This window comes from Hordeum vulgare, chromosome 6H (genome assembly GCF_904849725.1).
Source record: "Hordeum vulgare subsp. vulgare chromosome 6H, MorexV3_pseudomolecules_assembly, whole genome shotgun sequence".
NCBI lineage: Eukaryota > Viridiplantae > Streptophyta > Magnoliopsida > Poales > Poaceae > Hordeum > Hordeum vulgare.
The window spans coordinates 510270147-510288497 of NC_058523.1; the positions used below are offsets into that span (position 1 = coordinate 510270147).

At 47.5% G+C, this 18351-nt stretch overlaps 3 protein-coding genes across 3 annotated transcripts; 2 read left to right on the forward strand and 1 right to left on the reverse strand.

Annotated features, from left to right (window-relative positions):
• The first annotated feature begins 488 nt into the window (after positions 1-488).
• Positions 489-1636, forward strand: LOC123405703 (cation/H(+) antiporter 19-like). The gene is given in 2 exon segments (XM_045099294.1): positions 489-824; positions 827-1636. Coding segments are annotated over 2 exon segments (1146 nt in total).
• Positions 1637-11709: 10073 nt separating this feature from the next.
• LOC123402659 (GDSL esterase/lipase APG-like) lies at positions 11710-13803 on the forward strand. Its single transcript, XM_045096594.1, has 3 exons — positions 11710-12080; positions 12174-12304; positions 12749-13803. Exons 1-3 carry the CDS (start codon positions 11795-11797, stop codon positions 13511-13513), a joined length of 1182 nt encoding a protein of 393 aa, XP_044952529.1. The 5' UTR covers positions 11710-11794; the 3' UTR covers positions 13514-13803.
• Positions 13804-16016: 2213 nt separating this feature from the next.
• On the reverse strand, positions 16017-17691 carry LOC123405704 (GDSL esterase/lipase At5g22810-like). The gene is made up of 3 exons (XM_045099295.1): positions 17394-17691; positions 17168-17298; positions 16017-16784 (listed from the first exon to the last, which is right to left on the reverse strand). Exons 1-3 carry the CDS (start codon positions 17689-17691, stop codon positions 16017-16019), a joined length of 1197 nt encoding a protein of 398 aa, XP_044955230.1.
• Between the last annotated feature and the right edge of the window lie 660 nt (positions 17692-18351).

Below are 18351 nucleotides of genomic sequence, written 5' to 3' on the forward strand. Positions count from 1 at the left end.
TACTCATCGTGATAAAGTAAAAAGTATGTTATACTTGCTTGCTTGCTTACGTTTGATCAACTCTGCAGAAAAAATATGTTAAGATATACACCATCAAATATACCTAGTATAAAAACATATTTCGTAAAAAAATAGTCAGACAAAGTTTGATTTGAAACAAAATCAAAACTTCAGTTATTTTGAAACGGAGGCAGTAACCTCTAATAGCAGCTTGTGATTATTTCTCTTGCTTGCGTCAGTTACACGCACACACACCACCACCTACGTGCTGTAGACAGATTTCACTCTGGTTTGTCTGAGTCCAATAACTGGAACTGAACCAAATCACTCATATGATATTTCACACTACATTCCTCATCAAATCACTAATACAGTATGACATATTTCTACTTTATCTGTTGACAACTGAATCAAACAATAAATGAATGAAAAATGATGCGTTTTACATGGAATGATATTTTTTGGCTTGCTTACTGAACAAATGGCTGATGCAGGGTGGCGTTCTGCTGGGTCCGTCGGCGCTGGGCAGGAGCAGCAAGTTTTTGCATGCCGTCTTCCCGGACAAGAGCCTGCCGGTGCTGGACATCGTCGGCCTCGAGCCCAACCTTGGTCTGCTCTTCTTCCTCTTCCTCGTCGGCCTCGAGCTCGACATCGCCGCCATCCGCCGCACAGGCAAGAAAGCCCTCGCCATTGCGTTGGCACGCATCTCCCTTCCGTTCGCGCTCGGCATTGGTACGTTGTTCGCGTTCCGCAGGGATGTCATCGGCATCCATGCGCTGTTCGGGGCGTTCATGGTCGGCATCGTTGTCCCCAAGGACGGGCCCTTCGCTAGTTCGCTGGCGTGCTCATTGAGAAGGTGGAGGACCTCATCTCGGGACTCTTCCTCCCACTCTACTTCGTCTCCAGTGACCTCAAAACGGACGTGGCCACTATCCGGGGAGCCAAGTCATGGGGCCTTCTCGTGCTCGTCATCCTCAACGCCTGCCTCGGCAAGATCGGTGGCACGGTGCTCGCGTCAATGGTCGTCAAGATCCCTGTCAGGGAGGCGGTCACGCTGGGTTTCCTGATGAACACCAAGGGGCTCGTGGAGCTCATCGTGCTCAACATCGGCAGGGACCGCAAGGTGCTCAACGACGAGTCGTTCGCTATCATGGTGCTCATGGCCCTCTTCACCACCTTCATCACGACGCCGATCGTCATGGCCATCTACAAGCCGGCGCGGCCGTCGGTGCCGTACAAACGCCGCACCGTGGAGGGCGCACCGGCGGACGCGGACAGCGAGCTCCGCGTGCTCGCCTGCTTCCACAGCAACCACAACATCCCGACGCTGCTCAACCTCGTGGAGTCGTCGCGGGGAACGGGCCGGCAGCACCGGCTCGCCATGTACGCGATGCACCTCGTGGAGCTCTCGGAGAGGTCGTCGGCGATCTCCATGGTGCACCGCACGCGCCGCAACGCCATGCCCTTCTTCAACAGCGGGGACAAGACGGAGCAGATGGTGGTGGCGTTTGAGACGTTCCAGCAGCTGAGCTCCGTGAGGGTGAAGCCCATGATCTGGGCGAGCGACCCGGTGGCCGAGCAGGGCGTGACGTGCAGGGAGCGTCGCGTGAGCGAGCGGCGCGGTGGCCCGGGGTGAGCGTGCGGAGCGCGGGGCGAGCGTGCCGGGCGAGCGGGGGTGGAACCGCGAGAGGGCGTGCGAGTCGCCAGGGGCGAGCGTGCGGAGCGCGGGGCGGCGAATCTTGCGGTGGGTCGATGTGTGCGGGCGAGACGGCGAGATGACGTGCGGGGTATGCGATTAGCGCTAACGAAAAATGATTAGTTTTGTTAACGAAGTATCTTTGATTAAATGTTTAAAGGTTTAAGATTTAAAACTGAATCTGCTCTCTCGTGTTTTTAATAGTAGAGATAATAATGCTACGCCTATTATACTTGTCCTTGATTGTGCACGTGCATCACGAGATCTCTCGAGAGGTTTTGGACTTGATTTGACGACTTCTGGGAGTGCATGCGACCTTGTGAACTGCACACCAATTAATCTTGACAGATGATCAAACTGGAGAGATCATGCACGGCTCGTGTTGCCATTCACTACTCATTCAACGGATTGATCGATCGCCTCATTGTCAAGAGTACACAGTGAGGCCGGGCCATAACCGATTGATGTCTCGTGCGTGCGTCCCGTTGCTTGCATCGATCGTGTATAAATAGGCACGAGCGCCTGGGGGAGCTCTTTTTTTTTTTTTTTTGAATGACAACCCACTTTATTCAACTCATAATGTTTTGGGGAATACATAAGTTGTCAGAAGGACAATCAAGCCAAAGATAACGCCCTAATTCTAGGGTTGTGGCCATCCTCGCTATTTTATGTGCCTCACTATTACTATCACGACGTTCAAAAATAAAATTACATCTATTCAAACTAGACTTTCTCTTCTGGATATCATTGAGGATCATGCAGTACTCTTCCCGTTGATCTTGGATTTTCAGATCATTTACGACTCTCAGACAGTCAGATGCAATGCGGACTTTGATGATCATCAAATCTTCCGCCAGAGCTATCGCTTCTCTGCATGCATGGGCTTCGACAATTGCTGGATCTATCACTCCATTTAGGACTATCGCTGAAGCCCCAATGAACTGTCCCCGCTCATCACGGCAGATTACCCCCACCGTGCCAATATTAGCTGACTTGGTCCGTCCACGTTCAGCTTCGCCTCACCGCTGGATGGTGGGATCCATATGGGAGCTGGCGTGTTCTCGGTACTCTTGGGCGTGCACTTCTTCATCTCTGGTAAACGAGGCTAGCTCATGCAGGTAATGCTCGATAAACAAGTGGGTCGATAGCGGGCTTTGGAATTATTTCTCATGTATCGCCTTTCGTCGAGCCCACCAGATCGCCCAAAGTGTGGTAAGGACGGCGATGAACCGATCAGTGGTTAATGTGTTGCACAGCCCATGTAGCCAGAGCTTCGGATCCGGCGTTTCATCCCCATACACTGGAAGCAGAGAATCATCGTCGTCATCGCGCAAGGACCAGACACTTCGCGCCATGTTGCAATCCAGCAAAGCATGTCTCCAACTGTCAACCGCCCCCTGACAGATCGGGCATGATATGTCCACCGTCATATGGCGTCTCACCCGCTCCTGCCCTGTCGGTAGAGAAGCACGGGCTAGTCGCCAGGCGAATAGGCGAAGCTTGGCCGGAACCTTAGTCCCCCACAATTTCTTCCAGTTACTTTCCTCCCGATCAATGTTTGATGGTTCTGCTGCTCCATTAAGCCATCGCTCACATCGTAGTTTTGTGGCCATTACCATTCTGTAGCACGATCGCACCGAAAACAGACCCGATTTCTCATAATGCCAAGCATAGAAATCTGCTTGTGAAGTGTAGCTGAGAGGAATTTTGCGCACTAGGTCGGCATCCATAGGGAGCATGTGTACTGACAGGGCATGATCATCCCAGCATCGGTCCACATGTGATATCAGTTCAAAGACTTTTTCCGGAGGATTTGCAGAGATCACACCGAGCGGGCGCAAACAAAAGTCTCGGGGCAACCAATTATCATTCCATATATGCGTATCCTCGCCACTCCCAATCCGCTTGATCAACCATGTCGTCAGAATATCTCTACCTTCACAAAGTGCACGCCATACTTGCGATGGACGTGATCCCAGTTGGGAAGACAGGATATCGGAGGAGGGGAAGTACACAGCCTTCAGAATCCTGGCGCTCATCGTGTTGGGTTCAGTGAGCACCCTCCAAACCTGCTTGGCAAGCAAAGCGAGATTGAAAAGCTCCATATCACGGAATCCCAATCCCCCTTTATACTTCGGCATGCACATGGTTTCCCACGACACCCACGCCGTTTTCCTCTCCCCCGCCTTGCAACCCCACCAGAATTTCCGAATCATAGCCGTGATATGTTGACATAAGCCCGTGGTAATTTGAAAAGCGCCATTGAGTAAGTTGGTATCGCTTGCACCACTGATTTGATGAGTACTTCCTTACCACTGCCCGCCAAGCACTTCTCCATCCACCCTTGAATATTCTTCCAAACCCTATCCTTCAAGTATGAGAATACTCCATTCTTTGCTTGCCCCACCTCCGATGGTAAACCCAAATATCGCTCACATATAGTCTCCTTATGGATTTGAAGTATACCTTTGAGCACTTCTCGTTGCGCTTCCGGACACCCCTTCCCAAAGTAAATAGAGGATTTCTCATTGTTTATGCGCTGCCCTGACGCTTGGCAGTACATGCATTGTCAGGATTTCCTTCAGTTTGTGGGCGTTCTCTGGAGTATTCTTACTGAAAAGCAAGCAGTCATCCGCAAATAAGAGGTGGTTTACCTTGGGCGCCAAAGTAGCAATTTGAATACCTTCAAAAACCCCTACAGTGCTTGCATGATGGAGCATACAAGAGAGACCCTCTGCCGCTAGTAGAAACAGATAGGGGGAGATCGGGTCCCCTTGTCTAATACCCCTAGATGGCTTGAACTCCTTGGTTTGCATTCCATTGAAAAGTACCGAGAACGACACCGAGGTTACCCTTCTCATAACCTGACGCACAAACACCTCACAGAAACCCAGTTTCTTCATAATGGCCTCCAGATAAACCCATTCAACGCGGTCGTAGGCTTTCATCATATCAAGCTTGACTGCACAATGCCCATTATTTTTACTCCTATTATTCTTCATAAAATGGAGGCATTCGTATGCTGTAATAACATTATCAGTGATCAAGCGGCCCGGCACAAACGCCGATTGTTCTTCAGAGATGATTTCCGGGAGAATCTGCTTCAGGCGGTTAGCAAGTACTTTGGATGCAATTTTGAAAATCACATTGCACAGGCTAATAGGCCGAAACTGGGATAGTAATGTGGGGTTTAATACCTTTGGGATAATAACAATGAACGTCCTATTAATCTCCTCAGGGGAGTCTTCTCCTTTCAACACTCGAATCGCAATCTTGGTCACTTCGTCACCACACAAATGCCAATATTTCTGGAAGAAATGCGCCGGGAAGCCATCCGGTCTCGGAGCTTTGGTTGGGTACATTTGAAACAAGGCACTTTTCACCTCTTCCTCCTTAATATCCTTCGCGAACATCTCATTCATGGATGTTTTAACCTTACAAGGTACATGGGATAACACTTCCTCCATACCCGATAACCCCTTCAGAAGCATATAAATTCTCATAGAACTGGACTGTCATATGTTGCAATTCCCCCGGGTCATCACATGTGGATCCATCAGGTCGTATCAGGCTCACAACTGTATTCTTCTTTCTCCTGCTCGAAGCCTTCTTATGAAAAAACTTCGTATTCTGATCCCCTTCCAGCAGCCACTGAATCCGTGCACGCTCGCGCCACATGACCTCTTCTCGGAATCGCAACTCGATTATTCTATCCTCTATTTTAGCTTCCTCCCGAGATGCTGCAACTCGATGTGGATCCTCCCGCAACGCACCTAGCCTAGATCGCAGTTTCCTGAGCTCTGTGCGCACAACATCAAAGGTGTTGGATCCCCAACCGGTCAAAGTTGCTGCCAACCGTTGTAGCTTATCACCTATTTCCTTCGCTAATGTTGCTGTTGTTGCCATCCATGTTTCCTGGATTGTTGCTTAGAAACCCTCATGCCTCTCCCACATCATTTCATATCGAAACGGCCTCCCCTTCCCTATTCTCTGGTTATGTGCCTCCATACTATTGAGAAGGAGAATAGGGGAGTGGTCTGATTTGACCGCATGAAGGTGCCGTAACGAAGCCATTGGGAACAATGAGCTCCACTCCACCGAAGCCAGGGCTCTATCTAATCAAAATCTGCACGTAGCACCATTCTGCACTTTCCGTTCGAAGGTCTAGTCCAGCCCGGAATACCCCAAGTCCCCTAGCTGGCAAACATCCACCACCTCGCGAAAAGCATTGATCTGCCCCCATATCGCGTTCATTTGGACCCAGCTGCTCTTCCCTCCTAAGCACCTCATTAAAATCCCCAATGCATAACCACGGGAGATCACTATCAGCCTTCAAGAAACGCATCATCTCCCACGTTTTATACCGCATGCTCCTGTTTGCGTCCCCATACCAACAAGTTAATCGCCATGGTTCTCTTCCTTCCTCATGAACCTCCATGTCAATGTGATACTTGGAGAAGTTTCGTAACTGTAGTATGAGAGGTTTTTTTCAATACATACATAGCCCTCCACTTCTACCTGAGCTGCCCACTCCATATGCACTTTCGTAACCCAAAGTTCTTACCAATCCCTCCATGCGGTTCTTTGATATTTGTGTCTCCACAACACAAAGGACAACCGGCGCACTCTCCCGCGCAAGATCGCGGAGTTCATGAACTCTCACGGGGTCTCCCATCCCGCGGCAGTTCCAACATAGAATCGACATTAGGCCCGGCAGTCCTCCTCGAGGGAGGCCGCCGTTATTGCCAAAGTCTGAACTTCTTTCCCTGATGCCTCCGCATTGCTGTATTTAACAGGCGAGGATGTTTTCTTAGCTTTCTTTAATTCTCGAGGAGATATATACGCAGGTGGCGGAGGTGGTATAGGTTTATCAGTTGTGTGAGCTTCGGTCGCCGCCCCGATTCCTGATTTCTGTTCCTTCGCCCGGACTAGACTTAGAGTGCTGCTAGTTGATGTTTGCGCCCCTGTGTTTCGTGCATTTTGACAGTTTAACAAGGCTAAATTCAGACTGCCCGAGCTACTGGATCATTGTCCGATTCTTCCCCCTCCGATCTGGCTGCTTTTAGAGGACTAGTAACATCCTCTTCCTCCCCCTGTCCCTCGTCCAGTCCCGCCTCCTGGGAAGATCTCTTGCGAATAGGTGATGTGTGGCCTGTATTAGCACCTTGCCCCCTTCCTCATGTTCTTCCCCTTCCCCCAGGTCGGCATCCTCTTGCTGCATGGTCCTCTTCTCTCCTCTCCGACGCCATCTCCTTTCTTTGTGCCAGCATCCAGCTTTCCCACTGTTTCGGCTTCGTCTCCCACACACCATCGCCACACTCCTCATGGTTGTGTCCCATAAGTCCACAGACATGATAGAAGTATGGTGTTTTCTCATACTTAACAGGGAACATGCGCCGGCCCTCCCCCGAGACTAACAATGCCGTAACCCTAGTGAGAGGCTTGCTCACGAGTATATGCGCACGTACACATACGTAATCTCCTGCATAGAACAATCTTGGAGAGAGTTGGATTTCCTTGACCATGCCTATGCGCCTGGCAAGCTGATCCACGATGTCAGTACTTCGGCACATATCGGGAATACCATGAATCTGCACCCAGACATGAATACCATCAAGCACCACTGCAGCAGGGTTCGTCTTCCCATCATAATCCTCCACTATAAGCCCCATACCTCGGAACAGCCACGGTCCCCCATGGACAACCTTCTTCCAATCCCCCAGGCAGAACATCTGGAACACAAAGAGATTGTTCCCTGCTTCCCTGTACTTCGGAGGTTTTGCCAACCCCCATATTGTTTTTAGGGTTTCGAAGATAGCTGCAGATGAAAAAGGGCGTGATGTGTACAGCTTCCCGATCGCAAGCCACCGTGCGTCCGCCTCGAGTTTCTTCACCTCCTCTTCGCCCACAACCACATCATCTAGTTCTTCGTCCTTCAGATCTAAGTGTTGCAGCATATCCTCCAAGTTCTTCCCAGTCCACCCCGAGGAGGAGGATGATGATCCATCGTCCCCGGCCATTGCGCCCCGCAAAGGACGCCCAAGTGCCTCGCCGAACCGGAGCCCAGCGATGGATGATCCTCACGTCGGCGATTCGATCGCCGTCGGAGGTCTTAAACCCTAAATGAGAGGGTGGATTTTTTTGTTGCCTGGGGGGAGCTCCTATACGAAGCGTTCTGCGACGCATAGGGCGAGTCAGACCTGGGCTGGCCCTGTAGCGAGTTACTGTAGCGATAGATTGAAAATGCAGTAAAAAAGTAATACATGCAAGCAAATGGTACTGTAGCTACTGCATTTTGTAAAAGACGAACCTTTTCAAAATTTCGACTTCATTTAAAACTGATTATTTTTCTGAAAACATGAAGATTTTTTAAAATATGCGAACCTTTTTTCAAAAAACGTTGAACACTTTTTGATATCTGCAAACATTTTTTCGCAATTTTTATTTTTTTAAAAAAAATTCAGAAACATTGTTTTGAAAGCGTGAACATTTTTCAGAAATACGAACATTTGCTAATTATTTTTTGAATTCCGGGACATTTTCTCAAATTCCGGTATAGTTTTCACATTCCGGAATTTTGTTAATAATCCGAAACATTTTTATAAAAATTACGAAATATTATTTTCAAATTCCAAAACTTTCTTTCAAAATCCCGGAACATTTTTTCAAATTCCAGAATACTTTGTCGAAAATCCAAAACATTTTTATAAAAGTTCTGGGTCATTTTTTCAAATTCTGCAACATTTTTTCAAATTTCGAAACATTTTTCAAATACTGGAACATTTTGCTAAATTCCGAAACATTTTTTTAATTTCTGAAACACTTTTAAAAATTCTGATTTTTTTCCCAAATTCTAAAAATATTTTTTGAAAATCCAGAACATTTTTGAAACAGAAACATAAAAAAAGAAACAAAAAAGAATAAATAAAAACGAAAAAAACTGGGGCAGGAAACCTTTAAAAAATTACCAAAATTGAAAAAACCGCCTGAAAACTTCTAGAAGGTTTCCAAAACTGTGATCGTTGAAAGTGCTAACATGGCGGCCCAGGCGCCATGACGGCGGCTAGAGTGGCAAGTGGCAAGGCTCTGGTGCTACCAGCTGCAACGTTCATCATCTGGGCCGGCGGCGACATGACTATCTCGCTGCCGGCCGCGGAGGAGGTGCACCAGGTGCCGGCGGTGTACGTGTTCGCACGGCGACTCGACGGTGGACGTTGGCAACCTCAGGTACCTGCCGGGAAACTTCCCGCCATCGTTTCCCTACGGCATTGACTTCCCGCTCGCGGACTCCTCCGTGCCCAATGAAAGGTTCAGCAACGGGTATGACTTGGCCGACTCCATCTGTACGTACGCGCAACGCCCAAGCACCTTTTCATCGTGTCTTTTATGTTTTAACCCATGAAACTAACATAAGTATGCAATGGTGCAAAATGAAATGCAGCGAGGATGTTGGGCTTCGATATGAGCCCGCCAGCGTACTTGTTGCTGACGCCGGAGACGAGGGGTGAAATTTTAAAAGGCTTCGACGGAGTCAACTACACCGTCGGTGGATCCGGCATTCTCGACATCACCGCCGCTTCTTTAAAATCCTGCCTCTCTGCTGTTTCTTTAAAGTTGAATTTATGTTTTAGATCTGTTTTACATTCACGTCCATCTATCTTTTTCCAACAAACTACTTGTATTAGTTCAATTATTATAAGAGTTTTTCTAAATCTCAGTCGACTAAACTGGTTATGCCGTTTTCAATGCTATATTTGTTAGATCTAACATTGAGATCCATGCAAATATAACATTTTAGTCTTTTAGTCTATTTTTTTTTATTAGAAGGACAGTGTGTGCTTTGCCGCGCCGCTCATTATTATTTGACTGGCCTTACCTGCATCTTTTTATTTTATGGGAGATCGTCGAAAAAAATATGTTTCAGCTGATCAAAAACTAAAACGGTGAAAACCTTGTTAACAGATTATAGTTGTTCCAATTATGAAAATTTACTTGAAATGACCTTATTTGGAATTATCAACAATTAAGTTCAATACATCATATAACTTGTGTTAATGTTTCACCTATTTTCTCTTCAGTACCTGTTTTCTCTCAAGTACTCGATGGTTATAACTTGTTATTTCCTATGTCATTGTTGAATTCATGACTCTTTATTTACTTCAAATGAAATTTCTACGAGATTTATACGGTATGTCTTCACGACGAATATAACTTATGAAGGTTGCGATTGACTAGCGACAACAAGCTAATTCACATGTACATTTATGTCACCGATGAATATGCGTATGAGTGTGTATATGAAACGTCCCAAAAAAGGGCAAATGATGATGCTTGAATATGTATGTCCATACGTGTATGAAATGTGATCGAAATCCTTGCATTTGATGTGCTTCCTTGACAGCTAGCGGGGCTTTTCACGGCCTGAACAGCCAAATCAGAACATTTACCTGCGCAGGACAACTTGTCACCACTGAGAGGGGGCACGCTAACCAGATTTACTCTCCATACTTAACGAGGCACAGATGCGTGGGGTCATAAAGTTAATATTCTGACAATGCACCAACTATATCGACCACGAATAATTGGCGTGGTGATTGTTTGGCCGACAAGCTCAAGGACGATCTATGTATAATGCAGCGCCTGATGTTGTGCGATATATATCTATAATGCACTTGCACGTGATGTCCCAACGACTCATACCGAAAATAGTCTAAATTTTGCCCACATTCATTCTCGATGATCATGTTATGCATAATCACACAAGCATTCATGATGTATCAAATGATCTTCTGATCACAAAATCTAGCCGGTCCTCTTACAATAACAAATTGGACTTGCAAAATCCCAAAAGCTCCCTCTACATCTTTCCTAGCCGCCGGCTGAGTATTGCGGTGCCGTCAACGGCTTCATAAATGTTTGCCATCTCGGGTAGATGACATTCGTAAGATAGTAGCCATAGTTGTATGTGTGGCCATTTGCTACAAACTCTACCGGTGTAGTTTCATCATTTGCAATCTTATTCATGAGTGATGACCGATTAAGAACGTTGATGACATTCAAACATCCAGACATTCCAAAAAAAACATGCCAAATCCAGGTCCCCTGATCGGCCATTGCTTCAAGGATTATAGTTGAACCTTTTTTTGACCGTGGAATGGACCATGCCATGCCTTGGGGTAATTATTCCAACTTCAATGCATGCAATCTATTGAGTCAAGCATACTTGAAACCCGCGAGCTTTGTTCATCTTCAAAATCCTTGCGATGTCTTCAGCATTGGAGCTCTCAAATATTTCGTACCAAACACTTGCACAATTTCGACTGCGAAGCGCTTGACATACATGATGGCTTGACTCCCACCCATGACCAAGTTGTCATCAACGAGATCCACCGGAATACCTTATGCCAACATACGCAAAGTGACAGTAACCTTTTGAAATGTGCTATGCCTGAGTTCTCCGGCGTTATTCGTCCTTTGTTGAAAAATCGATCATGGCTCGTCAGTTCTTCTGCAATGCGTTTGAACAACTCAATGCTCATCCTAAAACGGCGTCGAAAGTAGGACTCACGGTTTGTGACATCCTCCGCAAAATAGTTTCTTATCATCGATCTTATCCCTCCATAATTTCTAACGACCCATAACAGAACCATGGTGCCTTGGTTTTTTATTGACGTGCATAGCTACGATTATTATGAAATCCTCCTCCTCTTACATATCAAATTCACCACTGACAGGGGCACATTAACCAGATTTACTCTCCATACTTAACTAGGCACAGATGCGTGGGGTCATAAAGTTAATGTTCTGACAATGCACCAACTATATCGACCATCAATAATTGGCGTGGTGATTTGTTTGGCCGACAAGCTCAAGGACCTTCTCTGTATAAATAATGCAGCGCCTAATATACTCTTTTTTTCTAATTGTCCACATGTTTCACGATCTCTCAAGAGGTTTGGACTTGATTCCGCTATACCTTGCATCGATCGTGTATAAATAGGCAGGAGAGCCTGGGATTTGCTTCAACTCACAGGCAGATAGATTGTCCCGCTACCATTCAAGGCACATATATTCCAGCTAGACATAGCAGCAGGCGCCATGATTGGGGTGAGAATGGCCAGTGACAATGCTCCGGTGATACTGGTTGTAGCGCTCATCATCTGCGCTGGCGGCGGCATGACTATCTCGCCGGCGGCCGCGGAGGAGGTGCACCAGGTGCCGGCGGTGTACGTGTTCGGCGACTCGACGGTGGACGTGGGCAACCTCAAGTACCTGCCGGGGAACTTCACGCTGCCGCTTCCCTACGGCATTGACTTTCCGTTGGCAGACTCCTCCAGGCCCAACGGAAGGTTCAGTAACGGATACAACATGGCCGACTGCATATGTACGTACGCGCAGGCTCTTCTTCATCGTGTTATTTAAGTTTGAACCCATAAAACTAACAGAAACACATGCAATGGTGCAAACTGAAATGCAGCGAGGATATTGGGTTTCGATATGAGCCCGCCGGCGTACCTGTCGCTGACGCCGGAGACGAGCGGTCAGATTCTGAAAGGTTTCGGTGGAGTCAACTACGCCGCTGGTGGATCCGGCATCCTCGACATCACAGTCAGTGATGCTGCTTGTATCTTTAGATTCGATTTATATTCATATTGATCTATCTTTTTTCAACAAATTATTTGCGTTAGTTTATTTATAAGGTGTGGCTAGATTTAACTAAGTCTTAGTCAAGTGATATAATATAAAAAATAAAAGAATTTTTTTGTACATATCTCAATGCAAGATCAAAGACATATAACATGAACTGAGACATAACCAAGTCTCAATCGACTGAGACTTAGCAAAACTGTTATCTATATGTCTGTGTTTTTTTATGGGAAGTCCTCCCTGGTTAGGTTTACTAAAATTAAAATAACGCTTGTATCATATGTTAATTTTTTTGCAGTAAAATTAGGAGTTCATCCACCCAGAGCGAGGGAGTGTTTATCTATGTCTGAGTTACTTTTACTTACTTACTAACATTGTTCTTGTGTGCATGGACTGATTGATCAGGGGAATTCCGCCCTCCCGTTGAGCAAGCAGGTGGAGTACTTCGCGGCCACCAAGGCAAAGATGATAGAGGGAAGCGGCGGCAATAGCACCGACATCGACGCGCTGCTGTCCAAGTCTCTCTTCCTCATTAGCGACGGCGGCAATGACATGTTTGAACACTTCAAGAAGCATCCGTTCGGCTTTATTACTCATCCCTTCTGCAAAGACCTTCTGGCCAACTACACCAAGCATGTCAAGGCGCTGTATGGGCTCGGGGCGCGGCGTTTCGGTGTCATCGATGTGGCGCCCATCGGCTGCGTGCCCATGGTGCGGGCGGTCTCCCTGTTCGGTGATCGAGGCTGCAACGGCTTCGCCGATAAACTCGCTAAGGACTTCGACGACGCCTTGGGCAACGCGATGGCGGACCTCGCCGCGTCGCTGCCCGGGATGAGGTACTCCGTGGGGAGCGCCTACAAGCTGGTGGAATACTACACCGCGCACCCGGGGGCCGCCGGGCTCAAGGTTGTGAACAGCGCGTGCTGCGGCGGCGGGAGGCTCAACGGGCGGGAGTTCTGCGGCACCCCCAACACCACCTTGTGCGTCAACCGCGACGAGTACCTGTTTTGGGACGGGGTGCACGGCACACAGGCCACCTGGAACAAGGGCGCCGAGGAGATCTACGGCGCGCCGGTGGAGCTAGGATTCGCTGCACCCGTCAATTTCAAGCAGCTGATTCTTGATGATGAACGCGCAGTGTCAGCTGCTAATTTGCTTGTGAGCGTGTGAGTGTCTAAGGCCTGTTGCCATTCTCTAGTACGGAGTATTTGGCACTTGTGTCATGTTCATTTTATCGTTGTTCTGCATCGTCGAGCGCGCGCAGCAGATGTGTTGCGTGTGCTCAGTTAGTGGTTTGGAGGTTTTGTTTCTAGCAAAATAAGGAACCTCACACGTACTTTGTTGGCGGGGAGGTGCGTCGTAGAAGCGGGATGGATTGTTACAATCTCTTCATGGGATGTCATGCATGCCCGAAATGTATTGTCACATCTTCTACGATTACCACGGGCTAATTTGCCTTCTATATGATCGTTGACATGTCGCTTGTTTGCTTTGAGTCATTAGTTGTCCGTCCATAGCCACACCATCAAATTGTTCTTTTCATTTTAGGCTTTTATTTTCCTTTTTTGAAGGTTTACATGTCTATATAACCAAATAGAAAGACGTTTACATATACAATAATGCGCATATGACGCCAAAACAAAGTGGCAGCCACAAACAAACAAACATCACTACTAAGTTACAACTAGATTTAGACTATGCTCACCTCGGCACACTCACGACAATGGTATCTTGCTTTCTTGACAATTGGGGGACACTCGTGATGGACTCATTAAATACAAAGGGCGCGTTTGGTTGAGCAACAACAAACAAACTCAAGACGAGATCCTTCGCCTCCCGATCGCCCTCCACATCTAATAGCGTGTCCGATAACAGCGAGAAATGAGATCCCAAGGCGTCAGGCGCAAGGGTCAGCCGGGGCATGGTCGTCTCACCGCTCACTAGTAGAAAATGACCCATTTATCGCGGTTTCAAAGGCACATTAGTCATGTTTTCTGAACCGGGACTAAATGGTCGGGTCTAAAGCCCAAAACCTTTAGTCCCGGTTCGCTTACGAACCAGGACCGAATGGTCTCCACGTGGCCGCTGCGGCGAGCCCGGGCAGGAGGTTCTTTAGTTCCGGTTGGTCACACCAACCGGGACAACATGGCATCCACGCGTCAGCATCTGTCCAGAGCTGGGTTTTTTTTGATTCGGGGGGGGGGGGGGAGGGTTAATTTAATGGTTTCATATTGTGTTAGCTACCTAATAGAGAGAAGTGTCCTCTCTTTCTCCGTGCTTGATCGACGCTAGCTACTATACATATGGAGAGAACATGACGCTAGCTAATAAGAAAATGAAGGAAACCATTTACAATACTTAACATCTTTTACAATGCTTAACATCATCTACCTAAGATCCAATCATAAATAGCTCACATGGTATTCTCCGTCACTAGATATGACGTGGTCAAGAAGGAATCCCGTCAATTCCTCTTTAATTGCTCGTATGCCATCATCTGATAGGGGTTCATCACGCTTTTTTCAGATCTAATTTAAAGAAAAGGGTCAATACATGCATATATATGAATAAAACTCAACACAATTGATGGTAATATATAAAATAAAATCGTGAATATTATTTACGTACTGCAAATTGTTCATCAGAGGTGCCCCGCACAGAGATCGAGAGGCGAATGAACTCGCATACGTAGAATGCACATTTTTCAGTCCCACCTACATGGTACAAGCACTTTACGAGAATATATAGAGTTCATTCAAACTGATAAGCAAGCATGGTAATGATATATTGATGAAAATTTGAATCAATTAAAGATGCGCGGAACTAGCTAGCTAGTACTACTTACTGAGGGTGCATAAACTGCAACTCTTTGGGTATATCGTGAACCTTACTCGTGCACTTCTTCCAAATCATGTCAGGCAAAGAAAATGATTACTTGATATCAGGAAATTAACGAAAGTTGCATGCCGCTATGGTCCCGGTATTGAGTGAACTTACTTCTTCAGCATTACAGTCATGTCCGCATAATCCTCGAGATCTTTACGTCTCAAGTCTAAGACACTTACTTTTGCCGCGTCAATCTTAATGGATAGCAGAATCGAGTAATAACCGCGCACACTTACTTCACCTGGTGGAATTTTGATACAACACCTCTCACCACTCAGTCCTGGGGTCTTCTCCTTTTGAGGTTCTGTATGGTCACCCTCCTCGGGAATTTGGCATTATGGATGCATCTGTCGGCGCCCCAGCTGACCTGACGGCCTGGATGCATGAACGAGCGCTCATGTTGGCCTTGCTGAAACAACACCTGGAGCGAGCACGTCAGAGGATGAGAGACCAAGCGGACAAAAAGCGATCCGAGCGCTAATTCGCTGTTAATGATTGTGTGTTCCTCAAACTCCAGCCGTATGTGCACACATCGGTGGCGGATCGTGCTAACCACAATTCCGTCCAGAACTACAGCTTGGATGTAATCTAAATATGTGAGAAGGGACACAACACTCCAGCCTCCAGGCTCCACGCAAACCAAGTACGTGTCACGTTTCTTATTTCGCAAGATACAAAACGTCCAGACTACTGACTGAGCACATCCAACACATCTGCTGTGCTCAACACAGAACAAGGGTAAAACGAACATGACACAAGTGCTAACACAGAGGAGCAGGCTTGAAACTCACGCTCTCATCAGCGAATTAACGGCTGACGATGTGCGTTGATCATCAACAAGCAGCTTCTTGAAATTCATGGGCGTGGCAAATCCTTCCTCCTCCGGCGCGTCATAGATGGCTTTGGCGCCCTTGTTGGAGGTGGCTTGGGTGCAGTGCACCCCGTCCCAGAACAGGTGCTCGTCGCGGTTGTCGCAGTGGGTGGTATTGGGGGTGGTGCAGAAGGCCTCCCCCTTGAGCTTCCCGCCGCCGCAGCACGCGGCGTTCACAACCTTGAACCCGGGGGCCGCCGGCGGCCCCGTGAAGTTTATCACCAGGTTGTAGGAGCTCCCCACGGAGTACTTCATCCCGGGCAGCGACTCGGCGAGCTCCTTCATCGCCTCGCGCAAGGCGCTGTTGAAGCCGCTGGCGAGTTTATTGGCGATGAGTCCGCAGTCGCGCTCGCCGAGCGGTAGTTTCGCCCGCACCACCGGCACGCAGCCAATGGGCGGCACGTCGATGACGCCGAAACGCCGCGCCCCGAGCCCGTACAGCCTTTCGACATACTTGGTGTAGTTGGACAGAAGGTCGTCGTAGAAGGGCTGAACTGGCTTGAAGATGGACGGGTCATGAGTGAGGAAGTACATCATATCGTTGCCGCCGTCGCTAATGAGGAAGAGCGACCTGGACAAGAGCGCATCGATGTCGGTGTTGTTGCCGCCGCTTTCCTCTGTCATGTTTGCCTTGGTGACCGCGAAGTACTCCACCTGCTTGCTCAACGGGAGGGAGGCATTGTTCTGATCAAACGGTCGATGCAAACAAGAAAGCAGGATTAGTTAGTACGTACAAGTAACTCAGACATGGTAAACTAATGCTCACAAGTTGTTGCTACAAAAAACAGATATACTCCCTCCGTTCCTGAATATATATAAGTCTTTTAAGATATTTTATTAAAAGTCTACATACGGAGCAAAATGAATGAACCTACACTCTAGAGTATGTCTATATACATCCATATGTAGTCTATTAGTGAAATATCTAAAAAGACTTATATTTAGGAACGAAGGAAGTATGTCTTTAGAACATAAGAGGCGGCAGTACTATACTACTCGTATGCGATACATGCATGTGGTAAGCAATTCAAACAATAAAATTTTTTAAAGGAGACGGCAGTACTGACAGTGATGTCGAGGATGCCGGATCCACCGGAAGCATAGTTGACTCCACCGAAGCCTTTCAGTATATCAACCATCGTCTCCGGCGTCAGCGACAGATAAGCGGGCGGGCTCATGTGGAAGCCCAACAGCCTCGCTGCATTCCATTTTGCATCCATATTGTTTCTGTTAGTTTCATGCATGGGCACAAAGACGGACACGGATGAAAAAGTGCCCGCGGGTAGCACGTACCGATGGAGTCGGCCATGTTGTATCCGTTACTGAACCTTCCGTTGGGCGTGGGCGAGGGCGAGTCCGGCCGGAAGTCGATGCCGTAGGGAAAAGGCTGCGGCGTAAAGTTCTCCGACAGGTACAGGTTGTTGCCCACGTCCACCGTCGAGTCGCCGAACACGTACACCGCCGGCACCAAGGGCACCTCCTGAGCCGCCGCCGCCGCCGGCGAGATCACCAGGCCGCCGCCGGCGCAGATAATAAACACTGCAACCAGCATCGTCAGAGCCTTGCCACTGGCCACTCTCATCCCCCTCATGGCGCCTGCAGCTCTATCTTTTTTCTTTCCGAACTGCCTGTAGCAGGAGTATCTAGCTGGAATGTGCGCTTGGAATGGTAGTGGGGCAATCTACCGGTGAGTTGGAGCAAAAGCACAGGCCCTCCTGCCTATTTATACACTATAGAACGTACTACTGCAACAGCACTCACGCACGTGATATCAATCGCCCGGATAGATATGTTGGCTACTTGCAAGGACTTCGTTACCGAGTTAAATATTTGCAATATCAATCGGCCGGATAGATATGTTGGCTACTTGCAAGGACTTCGTTACCGAGTTAAATATTTGCAATTACCCACGATATAAACGTGTTTTAGTAGATACTCCTGCTGAATGAGAATTCCTGGATTTGTTTGAATTTGAGAAGCTATACCTGTACAATGTGTTGTCTTCAGTATATTTCACAAAGTAGATTGTGGTGCGATGGTCTAGGATAGTTACTATATATACTCTTGTTCAAGCGCTATACGGCGTAAAAGCTCGCCTACCAGTGAGATACTACACATGTGTTAACATTTTCTTATGAAATATTTTTTCCATTACTCAAAACTAAGTGTTACGATTTCGTCCAACAATTTTCAGGACATCATATGAGCTAGAGCCAAGCCAGACAGTTGTGTTGGCCATGCAACCTATCAA

What these genes read in the sequence shown, in the direction of transcription:
- LOC123402659 (XM_045096594.1), top strand. Translation starts at nt 11,795, where the DNA reads ATGATTGGGGTGAGAATGGCCAGTGACAATGCTCCGGTGATACTGGTT. An exon ending in CAACATGGCCGACTGCATAT is followed by an intron (nt 12,081 to 12,173) that starts GTACGTACGCGC and finishes ACTGAAATGCAG; the next exon opens with CGAGGATATTGGGTTTCGAT. An exon ending in CCGGCATCCTCGACATCACA is followed by an intron (nt 12,305 to 12,748) that starts GTCAGTGATGCT and finishes CTGATTGATCAG; the next exon opens with GGGAATTCCGCCCTCCCGTT.
- LOC123405704 (XM_045099295.1), bottom strand. Translation starts at nt 17,691, where the DNA reads ATGAGGGGGATGAGAGTGGCCAGTGGCAAGGCTCTGACGATGCTGGTT. An exon ending in CAACATGGCCGACTCCATCG is followed by an intron (nt 17,299 to 17,393) that starts GTACGTGCTACC and finishes AATGGAATGCAG; the next exon opens with CGAGGCTGTTGGGCTTCCAC. An exon ending in CCGGCATCCTCGACATCACT is followed by an intron (nt 16,785 to 17,167) that starts GTCAGTACTGCC and finishes CCGTTTGATCAG; the next exon opens with AACAATGCCTCCCTCCCGTT.